General features: G+C 34.8%; 2 protein-coding genes across 7 annotated transcripts; both read right to left on the bottom strand.

Moving 5' to 3' along the window:
- Window positions 1-344: 344 nt before the first annotated feature.
- Window positions 345-2,950, bottom strand: LOC100800450 (scarecrow-like protein 3). Of its 4 annotated transcripts, none has more exons than XM_003540349.5 (2): window positions 2,547-2,928; window positions 345-2,086 (listed from the first exon to the last, which is right to left on the bottom strand). In XM_003540349.5, the coding sequence occupies exon 2, from the start codon at window positions 2,040-2,042 to the stop codon at window positions 675-677; it is 1,368 nt and encodes a 455-aa protein (XP_003540397.1). In that variant the 5' UTR covers window positions 2,043-2,086; window positions 2,547-2,928; the 3' UTR covers window positions 345-674. The 4 variants fall into 4 exon arrangements, with proteins under 4 accessions (XP_003540397.1, XP_006592026.1, XP_025980331.1 ...); XM_006591963.4 differs by having other exon boundaries at window positions 345-2,089; window positions 2,547-2,919; XM_026124546.2 differs by having other exon boundaries at window positions 2,381-2,919.
- Window positions 2,951-6,017: 3,067 nt separating this feature from the next.
- Window positions 6,018-14,613, bottom strand: LOC100805779 (probable protein S-acyltransferase 19). 3 transcript variants are annotated; one of them, XM_041007326.1, is made up of 10 exons: window positions 14,596-14,613; window positions 14,157-14,300; window positions 11,448-11,564; window positions 10,939-11,346; window positions 10,055-10,123; window positions 9,865-9,936; window positions 9,637-9,765; window positions 9,459-9,539; window positions 8,878-9,078; window positions 6,018-7,536 (listed from the first exon to the last, which is right to left on the bottom strand). In XM_041007326.1, exons 2-10 carry the CDS (start codon window positions 14,199-14,201, stop codon window positions 6,439-6,441), a joined length of 2,220 nt encoding a protein of 739 aa, XP_040863260.1. In that variant the 5' UTR covers window positions 14,202-14,300; window positions 14,596-14,613; the 3' UTR covers window positions 6,018-6,438. The 3 variants fall into 3 exon arrangements, with proteins under 3 accessions (XP_040863260.1, XP_006592027.1, XP_006592028.1); XM_006591964.3 differs by lacking the exon at window positions 14,596-14,613 and adding an exon at window positions 14,400-14,530; XM_006591965.3 differs by lacking the exons at window positions 9,865-9,936; window positions 14,596-14,613 and having other exon boundaries at window positions 14,157-14,452.
- Between the last annotated feature and the right edge of the window lie 46 nt (window positions 14,614-14,659).

Genomic DNA, 14,659 nt, shown 5'->3' on the forward strand with positions numbered 1-14,659 from the left:
TGTGTGTGCGTGGCTGCGTTGGGATGCATCGTATCATAGTAAAGTCAAAAGCATTTAAGCCAATAGGATCATCTGTCACCACTGCACGAAATATCGGACGACAATAATCACTAATCTTTCAAACATGACATTATCCACTCGTCACTATGACCAAAGCAGCAAAAGTATTGGCAAATTGTATGGTAGAGTACATTAGGAATGAACCACTTAATTTTTTTAGCACCCCGATATGGAAAATGCTTTTTCAGGACTCATCCAAATCCACTAACTTGCAACATTCGATGAAAAAGAACCGACACATGTCCTAGAATTTTGAAAATTAACTTATTCTAAACAAGTAGTAGTAAATAAACAAAAACACATTATATTATGTAATATACTAGGTACAAGTTAGGGTACAGGAGCTCATAATTCATAAAAAATAAAATGATCAGCTGCAAAAAATGAAACCATAAACAGAACCCCGATTAAGACTTCTACTTCTTCCGTCCTTCTACCCTTTTTTTGTCTTCCCAAATTTCTTACTTGATGGAGTTTTACCAGGCAATGAATAAAGAGTATCTCTAAAAAACTATCTTGAAGAACAGTCATTACCATAAGAATAAAACACTCATACAAATAAAAAGAAAGAAAGAAAAGAAAAGAAAAAACATCAATATATCCCTCTAATTCTCTTACTTCCTAGATCTCCAAGCTGATATTGAATACATTGGCCGATCCTCCCAGCAAATTAACACACAACCATTTTCATCCCTCATTCTGTATCCTTCACAACCATAGCTCTGCAGGAACCTCCTTGCTTGCACCATACCAAAGTAGCTCAAAGGCACGTTGCCAAACCCAGCTAGATCAAATCTCTGGAACCACTTTTCCAGCTTTTCATGTCTTTCCTTTCGTTCAGATCCCTCACATGCAATGATGTTCTTTATTTCCTCCCCAAAAAGCATCTTCTCCACCCTTAATCTCTCCAATGATGTTCTTGAGACAGTGGATTCCAAACAATCAAACAATGCTGCATAAGAGTATAGAGCTTCAAGAAGCCTATCCATCAGAGTTGGACCATTGTGATTACAGTCTTGTTCTGTCACAACCATGACCTTTGGTGATAATCCCCACAAGGCATTAAGAAAGCTCTCCATATTCATTGAATTGGAAGTAGTTAAAGATGATGGAGATGATGAGGTTGAGTCAGGACTTGGAGTGTACCCATTAACCATATCTTTCTCAAGCAAATCACCCAATGTGCTTTGGCCCATTGGCAGAACTCTTTGCAGGTGAATTCCATTTGAGCTTTTTAACAGAAGAGGAGACTTTCTCTGCATGGCTTCATCATCCCAGGCCAAAAGGGTATGCAATTGGAGAATGGAACTTATTGCTAGTGCCTCCCCAGTTTTCACCCTAAGTTTGTCAAAATCAAGATTTTCTAATTTGCTTGCCACAGGGTTGAATTGGAACGGTATATCCAACTTTTCTGCTTCTTCAGTTAGTCTATGAGCCACCTCATCCAGAATCTCCTTTTTCTGATGAACCCCGGTGATTCTCAAATGAGGAGGGCCTTCGGGATGCGCACTTAATACTCGAAGGAGAGCAATCCACTGAGCAGCTTCAGCAGCATTGAGATCAATTATGTGAATCACTTTCTCCCCTTCCATTGCTTCAATGATGGCCTGATTTGTGAGAACAAATGCTACCTTCAAGAAAGGGAAAAGCTCAAAGAAAAGCTTCTGAACCAGAATTTCGTCGGATATCAAAGTCATTTTGGTTGAGTTGAGGGCTCTGTGGATCCCAGGCCATGTTTTAAGAATCCGATCAGCAAGCGACTCCATAAAATATGTTGCGATTCGCTGCATAGTGTCCCCATCAGGGGAAGCAAGCATGGAAATTTGCTCAAGTGTGGTGTTTGCATTTTCAAGGTTACCAGCAGCTACATGATTTGCACAACTGAGCAACAAATGAATCAAGTACAAACCCCTTTCCTCGGATTTCATTTCTCTAAACAAGAGATTGTTGGGAGAACCTAAGCTAGGTGAAAGTGACATCATGGAGAAGAACTGCAGGGGTGAAGAATTTACAGAAGACGACCCTTCTTCTTGCAACATAAATCCCATGTAACAATAACAACAACAATCTTAGGAATTTGGAAACAACGAAAGGTGATGATGATTACAGATTACAGAGGCAGAATGTAGTCAGAGAAAAATTACTAGATTAAATATAAAAAAAAAACCTTAAAAATTAGTCTCATTCAGATATCAAACCTCAGAGTTTACAACACATGGGACAAGTTTGAAGAAGCCAATGAATGAAGACATAATGAGGAAGAAAGCACAAATTCAAAACAAAGCAGGAAAAGCAAAGAAAAGGATTTGAACATAAGAACCTGCACAACCCAGGTTACCAACTCTGATCAGAAGCTCTCAACCCTCAACCTTTTTTTAAAATCTCAGAAACCAAACGGTCCAAGATTTTTCCACCAATTCAGCAAAAAGCAGGGAGAAAAACTCGGGAAACAGTAACAACTTTACAAGAAGAAGAGGGAAACGTACCAAAACCAGGTCAGCAACAGAAGTAGTCATTGCAACGAGGAAACGCTCATCCCTTGGTGGGTTTTCAAATTGAAGAATAATCCAGACGAAGCCCCCAGAAAATTCCAAAACTTGCCACTTGGAGCACTGAAAAAATCAGAACCAAAATGGGGTTGGTTGTTCAGCTTCAATGGGAATGAGTTTCAATGTTTGGACCCTTGTTCTTCTGGTTTCAGCGACTTGTTCATGACTACGTTGTCGACAATGCGTGAAGGGTCCCTTTTGTCTTTATTGTTTTGTTGTCCTTCACACCTCAGTAGAGTGAGGAATTTGTGAGAAGGCTAAAAATAATACCGTCGCTTTCTCTCTCTGGAACCTGTTTTTCTTTTCTTTTCTTGCAAAAACCTTGGCCGAAGGTTACTTTGTTTGCAGAGAAAAATAATAAAATTCACAATTTTAAAATTTATTTTAATTCAAAATATTGGTCTTAATTTATATTTTATTTTCACTCTATCAAATAATATCTTAATATTTTGTTTTTGTTTTGTCTTTAACCGTAGGTGGGTAGGGAATCAGGGCCGGCCAAAAGAACTTTTTAATATTCCCAAAGACTACGTGAAAACAAACATGCCTTGACAAAGACAAACAACGTTACCCCTCGGTTTTGCTTCCAAACAAAAGGTTTTGTTTTATTTTCAAAAGCAATGACCATACGATTGGATTATCTTCTTCTATTAGGACAAACAGACAAGGAGGCTGAGGAAACGTCCAAAACGAGATTGAACATTTATCTCTACTTGTGGATTCTTAGGTGGCACTTGAGAAAATTCCCACCACCGTCTCATTCTATTCAGGGATTCCCCCTCTTCTCGCAGGAATTTCCCTAAATCCACATAGTAACATGCTAGCTTGCTGGTTAGGTGCTAATGCTATGTCATCAATTTCAGTCACAAATTAGTATGATGTGCACTGCATGCGCTGTTTCCTCTTTTACTAAATTATCAATTTTGGTTTTTATTATCATGTCATCACAGTTCACATTACTTTACTCTTTTTCTGAAAATCTATTTTTAGTATATGATATTGATTGATTTTTATATGATTTTTTTAAAATTTAAAAACTAACTTGGACATATATAAAAAAAAGAAATATATTGCATGTAAAAATAAATTTTAGGATTTAAGATTATTCTTGAATTAATTATTTGTAAGAAAAAAAAAAACTTATACCATTTAGAGAAAATTTAGAAAACAAATACTAACAATAACGGTTTCCTTAAAAAATTGTGACACCAATCACTTACTAATTTACTTAAAGAATCGTCTGCTCAAATTACACTAATTCTCAAATTGATGAACTTATCATAATGCAATTCTTCAGAGATGTCATACATCATAACATCAATCTATAAGAATCGTCTAGCTATGTAGCAAAAAGCAAAAGGAGAATAGTCAATCTATTGCATTTCTTTGTGAAATTATATAAAGGGACAAAAGAGAGGTTTGAAATCCGCAATTAATGACCTGATTTAGTAGGACATGTGCCAAATCACAGAAACATTAAGGGAAGTGATATGCGCTCCCAGCGAATTTGTAATTTTCTCATTTTGGCTATTTGTAAAAGAATATGTAATTTTGCTAGTTCGTCCCCAGGTTATATGAGGCTTACGGAATAATTAATTCGTATAAGTTTTTTCTGAAAGTTTTTTTTTTAATTTTTTAAAAAAATATGTGTTACGGATTAATTTAAAATTAATTATTTAAGCAAAAATTAAACCTATAATTTACTTTCAAGTTATTAGCACAACACTCTAATCAACTAAGTTAATAAAAATCAATTATGATATAAAATAAATAATGTTGCTATACATAACACTAAAATTTTTAATGTATATTTAATGCGTATGTAAATTTAAATAATAAATTTCATGACAATTAATTTTGATATAAAATTTATTATTTAAATTTATATTATAATTGACTTATTAGCTCAGTTGATTAGAGCGTTGTGCTAATAAGCTGAAAGTAAGTCATAGGTTTAATTCTTGCTTAATTGGTAACACATATTTTTGAAAAAAAAAAGTTAATTTACGGATCAGCTGTGCCCAAACATTAAAGAAGGAAAGAGGAGTGAAAATGATACGAAAGTAAGCAGAGACACATATTACCAATCAGCTAGGCGAATAGTAAAAATACTTACATGTTCAAAGAATACTTGGTAGTTTCTCAGGTTTAATTTATTAGTTTCATTATTGATTTATTGATATATGTAACCATATAATTTCACCTGTTATGATTTTAATAGAGTAGAATAATAAGATGTTGCTTCACAAAATAATAATACTAGTAGAAAAAGAATAATAAGAGGTTAGAAGGGGGCATTTATGAAAAGGGTCCCAACTATCCCCACCCCACTATCACCACCAAGATAAAATAAAAAGATTAAAAAGGCAAAACAACTGTCTACCGTGAAAAAGGAGACACAGATAGAAATGTTGAAGGATTTGAGGCGATTGATACATGATTGTATTGTTCTTTAAGTCTCATCCTAACTATTTCTTAATATTTAATAGAAAAATCTTAAATGAAAAAAAAATGTTTTTACAATAAATTCTTACAATTTCTTAATATTTTATCAGTAGTGTTAAAAGTGAGTTAACTTATTTAGATTGATTCACGGTGAGAAATTTGTTGGTCCACCTTTAGAAGTATGTTTCAAAAGTTACAAAAAGATTATTTCTCCCAAATCCAAACGGAACTTCAACATAAGTTCAGTAATTCTACGTATTAATTCAAACAAGCATTTTTTGGTGAACCAAAAAATACACAACACAACTCAATTCACTACGTATTAGTAGGTTAGATCATAAGTTGACTAACCTAATTTGAAGATACAAAAAAAATCCAACAATGTACTAATTCATAATAACACTAAAAAAAATAAGAAAATAAAATTTAAAAAAAAAAACCCAAGAAAATCTATAATAAAAAAGGAGAACTAAAATGATTTAACATGAATTGACCTAACTCATTCAAGTTACTCAATTCAACCCAAAGAGTAAGTGAACCAGGTCAGATCAACCCATGAATTGTTCTAATTTTAATTTTCATCTTTTAATATTTTTAAAAACAAACACAAAAATAAGTGTGTGAAAGAATAATATAATTAACGATTAACTAATAAACTTATATTTTAAAAATTTTCATTTGCAACTTTAAACATTTGTTTCAAAATAAATAGGGAATTTTCCGCTGTCTACGAATCAATCTTTATACCCATCAGTGTCGTGATGCTGCTTCGAGAATTGCCAAACTTGGCTTTGACAAAACGTTCGTAACTAACCAACCACTCACTCGGTTAGGAATTAGGAGTAATTTGTCAGAAGCCAGACTAGGCCATCTCTTTTGTAGATAGCTACGAGTCTAGGATACCCTAAATCAAATGACACGTGGCAGAAAATCGATAGCAAGAGAAGAGAGAACAGAGTAATCTATAAGCCACAAGCCAAACAATAATATTCTATTGGCAAGGTAATGACAATTTTAGTATCAAGTGGAACAAAAGCTACAATAACAAATTAAAATCCATTAAGGAGGCTCATGTCATGCTTACTGAAGTGATAAGGGAAGATTCACATTTCTCAAGGCATGTTCAGCAAATGGAACAATGAAGTTGATTTCATTCTCTCAAACGCCCAGATGGATTTTGATGACAACACACGTTAACCCTAGATGATTAGGCCGAATAAACAACAACCTGTTGGAGTCGGATGTTGTTCACCATACTTTTCATTTGTATGGTCTTAAAGGCTAAAATCGTGTCTACCACATAGACTCTTTTAATTGCTCTTCACTATCCTTTCGATTCCAACAAAAACTTTGTCCACTCATTGGAATCTCAAAACAACATAAGTTAATTCATGCCAGAACGAGGTTGAAGGTTATTCTCAAATCCACCAGGGACAAACACAGGAAGCTGATTTGAAAGTGAATCCCTTTTATATCTTGGCTCTTGGGGCAAGTTCACTGATATGCTGCCATCTTGGGCATCCGTTGATGTCAAATGTCTTTCATTTCTCAAACCATCTTTAACAGCGGCACTCAAAAATGGACCTCCATAAAAGATAGAATCTCCTGTATACATCAGATTCTGTTTGTGCTGGCCTGGAGACTTGGGTGCAGACGATGACAACTCCTGCTGAGGAATCACTGGTTTTCGCCCAATACTGCTTGTTTCGGCATTTACATTTGGCAATTCTATGCGCATGGATGACCTATTTCGAGCTTCTGAGGGCAATAAAGGAACCGAAACATATCTGCCAGCTTCTTGATCCCAAACAACTGATGTCCGTTTCACATCTCTTAGAATAGAAGTGTTAGAAGTTGAAAGCAACAGTGGATCATTGCCAATTCCTTTTGGCATTGCTGTCCTCCCATCAAATCCAAGAGAAGAATTAGATATCGGGTTCCTGAAGTTTGACAATGTTGCTTTACAAGTTAAAGGACGCTCAGGCACCAAACTAGGAATTGAGGTACCTGCCCTGAAGCCACCCAAATTGTGACTCTGTGGAAGAGGGCTGAGTGTAACTGCCTCTTGAACATGGCTAGGACTACTAAAACTACTCATACTTTGAGTTCCAGTCTCATACTCATCACGACTTCCTTGACTAGGAGCAATAGAATTTCTCACTGGAGACAATCTCAACTCGGCTTTTATTTCCTTGTTAGTTCCAGTCTCTGTGCTCAAACTACTTCTGATGCTCATGTTCCCACTAGAACTCAATTCTACATCTGGTAGACGGTGGTTATCTACAGGTCGCAAAACTGAAGAAGATGCCCTGGCCTTTGCAGCTGCTCTCACTGCCTCTTGTGAATCCAACTTAGCAAGCTTCCAAGCACTAATACGAACAGGTCTTTTTGGCATCTTTTGCCCTCTTTCGGCAATCCCAGCTGCATCTGGATCAACAGTTGATGGTAGCATTCCAGGCTCCAAGTGAGGCACAACTTCATCCTAAAGCCCATGTTCGGCAGGCCGCATAAATCAAGTCATAAATACGTTTTAAGAACAAAAATCATTTTCATGGTCAAGAAAAACAACGAGAAAAGTGTTAACACTTAACAACATTTAAAACCACATGAAAACGTCATTAAGTAAAAAAGGTATAAATTAAATAAAGGTGGGAAAAATCATTAATTAGGCAAACCAATGGGAATTTATTTTGTAAATTCTACAATATAATTCATAACGCAAAACTGAAGGTCGCAAAATCATCCCTGTACTATAATTTATTTTGGTACTTTGGTTTAGTACAGGGATGGACATAACAGCGCTATATAAATTCAGTCAAGGTTGCAGCTGGGGTCACTACATAAGTACTTATATAATTCATCCTCCCTACCCCCATAGTATTTTGTTTTTGTTCTGCCTATTCACTCTTTGATCTATTTCTTTTACCTAAAGGTCCTAAACTACATAAGATCTTAACAACAATTTGCTTCAGCATACTAGCTACTCAAGTGACAGAGGCTTTCAGTAATAAATTCAAAAACCTTTTTTAAAAAAGTTAAGCAAGTCGTAATATGGTAACTGTGGGTATTTAATATATGATTGTCAAGCTGAATTATTATAAAATAACACGAGTGAAGGAAATCTTGTCTCATAAAAATGAGGGTTGACATTGACAAGCAATACACCACGAGTGAAGGAAATCATGATGTAAGTTTTAATTTAAAATACAGAGGCATGATTGTAATGCTCAACAGGTTGGTTTTGGGTCTATTAGCTTTAAAAAACTATTTTCTATTTTCAATTCCTATTTTCACAAATAATTACAAAAATCCTGTTTTCACTATTTCTTATACAAATATTTGATAACAGGAAATAAAATAAAAATAAGGTGTCATTTTTGTAACTATTTGTGAAAACAGGAAATTAAAAAAAAATTCAAACACCTTAGTTTCTCTCATCACTTGACCTCTTTCTGTGGATTAGAAAGCCACTGATTCAGGTTAATTCAAGTTCTTCAAAATTTTAAAATAGCATTTGAATCATAAGACACTAATTTTCTAGAGGTGGTTTATAATTGGACAAACAAAGGTTGTATTCTACAAGGTAGGACAGAAGTTCCCAATGGCAAAATTAAAAGCTCCTTTTAGAGGATTTAAATTAAATAAGAACAGCTTCTGACACAGATTTATTGCCCAACAGCCCCTCACTATAGTTTTCTAACTACAAATCTATGATATCAAACCACAAGCCAACAAGCATCTTTGGGTACTTAATATAGTAGCATAACTTATTTTTATTTTAATCAATAACTATACAGATGAAAACAAAATTCAACCCAAGTACCTGATAATCCACGAATACCCTAGGAGGGGTACACCAAGCCCCTTTATACTGCAAACCAAGAGAACTTCCTCCACTCAATCCAGTTGTGGCTGAGCCTGTTGGAGAGAAAAGTATATTTGGCAAATCCTCATCTACGGATGCTCCTGCAGGTGCTTCACTCATGGCTCTCATTGCTACAACATATTCATAGGTAGTGATGCCCTGATCCAACAAGAAAGGAGGGAAGATGAGAGAACCACTCTTATGTGTGAAATAGCTAAAATAATGGTCAAAAACTAAAATGCGATTTTTAAAGTTCTGTAAATATCAGGGTGGAAGCAAAACATCCAAGGCATAATACACAAAAATTCTTAAGTAACTAACATTGATAAATTCTTTTATAGTTCATAAAAATGCTCTTCTTATTCTAGATGAATTTTATGAAACTCCACCATCGAGTGTATCTTAAGTTTCATTGGATAGACTTCCCTCGATCAAATTAGATTAGCCGAGCAGCATAGAACCATGTACAAAAGGATGGGGGTGGGGAAGAAAAAAGAACAGAAAAACAACCTCAGATTCTCAGCTACTGAATCACTGACCTTCCTGATTAGTATCATGTGGAAAAAGAAAAGCTCACCCAAAGGCACACAAGCCAAGATAGAAACTACAGTACATACAACCTACACATTGAAACAAGAAATATAATAAATTTCTAAATATATATAATAATAACCATTTGTCATGTCAGATTTAATATAAAACAAATAAAAGAGATACCACAACGGCTGCAAATGGGGGCCGAGAAAATCCATTTCCGAGTCTATCAATGATTTCAGATTCCATTCCTCTCTTGTTAACAAAGAAACGCACAAAAACAGCAACACCCACTCCAGCTTCAATAACTAGCTGAAGTGCAAAAGAATAATGTACAAAAGGCATTATTAGCAACAAAAACAAATTATTGCTTTTAAATAGTAAATCATTTGTGAGGACCAATATACATACCCACGCAAGACTAAAAGCCATGAGAGCAATAAAAGAACTGTAATTTTTGTGACCCACACAATTGTTAAGCCACTGCAACAATGTGATGTATCAAGCAAAACTCATAAAGTTTAAAAAAATGATAAAAATGTTATACCAAAATTGAATAATATTCCAAGATGTATGCTTCACTCAGCACACCAAATCATACCCGACAATGGTGATCGAAGCCATCAACACATTTATCACAACTTCTACAATGTTTGCTGAACTTGCGCACCTGAAATACAGGAAATACAAGGCACAGAATATACATACTAAGTGAGAGGTGGAAGCTACTTCTCTAAAATGCCTCTACTGACTCATGCAACCAGAAATGTAAATAACAATTTGAGTAACCAACTTTGTGTCCCAAATTTCTAGAAGCAGAAATTTCCAAACTATAGATAAAGAAAGAAATCAGAAGGGCCCATAATGCAACGGCATCTCTATCACTCAAGTTTCCAGGAAAGTGGAAGGAATTCCCAAAAATAGCTAAAGGAGGAAGGAAAGCAAAAGGGCTCATAATTCTTCGGTATCTCTACTCTATCACTTAAGTTTCCAGGAAAGTGGAAGTCCTGAGTTAAATTAGGATCACAAATAGATAAAAAAAAGTTTTGGCCAAATTATTTTATATAATAGAGAGAGATTATTGAAGAGAAGAAAAGGAAAAAAGCATAAGAATTAAATGTCCTTAAATAGGAGAAAAATGAAAGAATAAACAAAATAAATAAATTCATCAAAGTTACAACTCTGCCAAAAGAAGCAAAACAGTTCCAAAAAACCAAGCTATCTTAATGTTTTGCTCAGACTCAATTTATATCAACAAATCATGGCATTTCTCAAAGAAAAGAAATTCTAATTTTGAAAATTATTCTCAATGTACACATGATTTATTATTGTACTGGTGACATTAGTATATGCAATTAATATCAATTCAGGGATAAAATAAAATATAACAGATATCACTTACATCCAACATGACTAGGAATAGAAAGAACTAAAATTTAAATATATGATGCAATGTGTCAAGAGCTACAAATCACAATGCAATACCTCAGCATTGCACAAAGTGCAGAACAGAGCATCTTCACCACCACCCTGCTCATCAGCCGTTGCTTCCTGTTTCCGGCAATCTTCATGTGAAAATAATATGCAGAAAATTCCTCCAATTGCATTACATGAGTTTTGGTTATTCTCTTTCCTTGAACTATCTAGTCTGTCAAGATCTTCCACTGAGCTCTTCTTGCTGATATTTGTCATAGACCTTTTGGAAGCAGCAGATGATGGAGAATATTGCTCTCTAGCAGCAACGTGTTCATGTTCAGAACCAAGATGCTTCCCTGATAAATTGTGAGCAGAATTGAACTTATTTCCCACTCTAGGGTCAAATTTAGACATAATGCCCGGATCTGCAGGGTTAATTGCAGTGCATCTGACGTAAAGAATGAACACAATGAGAGCCTGCAATGCCACAAGAATGAGACAACATAAGCCCTGCTTCTTTTGGGTAAGGAAAAAATATATATAAATGAGGTGGAATGATAAAAAGGCGATTTACATACCACAGGAGAGTAAACAGCAATGAAGGTGTATTCCCATATATGACCTCCTCCGATGAAGGGAGCAAGGAAAGCATAGAAAGCAATCACCAATAAGCAGAATACAGTGATCGCAACAACCTATTCATGAAATAACCAATAATTATAAAAGATAAGTTGACATGCTTGCAACTGATAAAATACAAGTCAGTGTAACCAAAGTGCTAAACATATAAATCAACTAAAATGGAAAAATAGCATTTGGATATATTTAACTGATGTAAGGATCAAATTTAGGGATCTGGTTCAATACACGCATGGTGGAATAAGGCTTTTGTAGTTGTTGTTGTTGTAAGGATCAATTACTTTACTCATTCAAATAGTACATGGGTCATGTAGTGGTGTAGCCTAGAAGCACTAAACCATTTATTTTATGTATTAGAATAAATTACACTCCCCTCCCTTTGAGAGATGCTCAAATTATATTGCTTTCTCTTATATCTTTTAAAATTACACTACCCTATAATAGAATAAATTGTGCCGCACTTGTAGTCCACATCAATATAAATAAGCTTCTTTGGGACAGTTTTTCTCTCTCATCATCCATGGAGGCTAGTTTTAAACCCTTTATCATTGACTTTGAAACTTTATATGATGAAATGAAGATCTTGGGGTGAAGTTCCAAAGCCAGTAATACTGTTGTTCAAATCTTCATTTTATCTCCTAAAGTCACACAGTCAATCGTATAATTGTTCTAAATTAGCAGTTGGTGACATTAAGACTTGCAGAAAGTGGAAAACTGCTCCTAAGATGCCCAGTCATAACTGCTCATTGCTGTTAAGTGGAATATTTACAACATAAACTAATGTACACACTATAAAATTATAGGAAAATTTGATTGAGCATAGATTAAGGGAAGAGATGAGGATTGAAGAGAATAAATTTAGTTTTATATTAGGAAAGTCTACAACATAAATCATTTATCTTTTATGAGGTTTGATGGAGAGGTACCTAATTAAAAAGAGACTTACACATGGTTTTTATTGACTTTGAAAAAACCATATGATCGAGTATGAAGAGAAGTGTTGTGAAAGACTTTGGAAAAAAAAAAAAGAAGTGCCTGTGCGGCTTACATCAGAGCTATTCAAGACATGTACGATGGGGCAAATACAGGTGTTAGAACTCCAGAAGGCAAGACCAAGGACTTTCCTGTAAGGAGAGAATTAAATAAATGTTCAACTGTGTGTCCTTGTTTAATCTAGTCTTAAATGTGCTTGCCAGGGACATACAAAAGATTATCCTTAATAGCATGATTTTTGCGGATGATATAGTTTTGATTGAGCTTTGGGGACAAACATTGGAAACAAAGGATTTTCGCTAAACTAAGAGTAAGACAAAATATAAGCATTGCAATTTTAGCTAGAGACAAGGAATATGAATTGAAAATAAGAATGGGAAAAGATGTCATACCACAAATTTCCATGTTTAAATATATGATATCAATAACAAAAAATGATGGAGAAATTATTTAGGATGTCAAAGGATACAGGTAAGATGGCTATAAAGGAGAAAAGACATCAATGGTTATTTTGATTGTGAAATATCTACCAAGCTCAAAGGCAAGTTTTATCATATTGCTACGCCCAACTATACTCTATGGTAATGAATATTGGGTTTTAAAAGGACAAGAAAAAAAGAGTTGGGAATAGCATAAGATAAGATTCATGAGAATGTTACTATGGATGTCGCAAAAAAAGGATAAGATAAGAAAGGATTGTATACAATACTGGTGTAGCATCGATTGAAGAAAAGATGATAGAAAACCAGTTAAGATGGCTCTACACACAAAGAAGACCACTAGAAGACCTAATGAAAATAATAGATTGCATGATTTTTACTTGTGTGAAAAGGGGAGAGGGAGATCAAGAAGGATATTGGGAAAGTTGTTAAGACATATCCCATGGTAAATAATATCTTTGAAAATTCGTCTTTAATTGGGCTGAATAGCATCGTGATCCATGTAACTGACCTCACCTGGTGAGGTAAGCCTTTTGTTGTTGTTTTACAGCCCTCTTCCCCCATATATTCCAGACCGTCCTGCCTTCAACTAAAATTCCCACATTCCAATCTACCACCGGAACGGGATATTGGGATTTATAGATATGGTACAGTACAGAGGTTGAGCTCCATAGTCTATATTTCATTCTGTTAATCGGTTGATAACCCAATTTAGAATTAAGCAAGACATGAGAAATTGGCCGGGGGAGGGGGGAGTTTGGGGTCAGAAGAATATCTCATCTTCACTCCAAAAAAAAAAAAAAATCTGGATTGTTTTATTCCAAATAACCTTCTCCTTTTCAGTTTCCAAAACTCTCAGGAAGTAAATTTATCCAAATAAAGAAATTTCACTAGCTCCTTTATTTTTTGTTTTCAAAAACAGTTTTTCATCCCTTAGTACGAAAGAGGGATATCCAAAACACACCCCTAAGTCTCGGGATAGTGAAAACTTGAGGCATCACTCAACAACCACATAGTAGACTTTTTCTGAGCCAGTGGCTAAGTTAAGTGCGTTAACCACGGGACCTAGACACAATTTAAAACAAGCGTTCACAAGAATTGAGCAATAAAGAGAAATGATACGAGAATCCGCATGGAGATGATCATGAATCAGTGATTACAGAAAACCCTAACAAAAAAGAGGAGATAATTAGACGAAGAAGAAGAAGGAAGAACCTGAAAAGTGTGAGCAGGTAATTGCCAGCCATGTTTTCTCACCATATCTGCTCAGCTCAATTCAGATTCGACTCTCTCTCTCTCTCCCAATACCCTAAAACTTTAACTAGCAAGCGCGCGCACTAACTTGCTTGCTACTTCCAGCTGCAGAGTAGGAATAGGAACGGAAAAAAAAATGAAATAAATTATTAATATACCTAATCCCAATATAAAAACGCTTCTTAGTTCTTACATAATACACACTTTTTTTCTTCTTGTCTGAATTCTTACGTACACTTCTTAGTTTGCTTCCTTTTTAATCAATCTTTCAGAATATAAGAAATGTTATCAACATTTTTTAATGCAGTCTTTTACAATTATAAAATTTATGAATTACACACTAATGAATTTCACTCATAATTTTAAATGGAATTTTAATTAATAATAAAAAGTGTATTACCAAATATGTGTTCGACTCATAAATTTTTCCATTTTTAATGTGCCTTCAAAAAAAATCTCACTCT

Source organism: Glycine max, chromosome 12 (genome assembly GCF_000004515.6).
Source record: "Glycine max cultivar Williams 82 chromosome 12, Glycine_max_v4.0, whole genome shotgun sequence".
In the NCBI taxonomy this organism is placed as follows: Eukaryota; Viridiplantae; Streptophyta; class Magnoliopsida; order Fabales; family Fabaceae; genus Glycine; species Glycine max.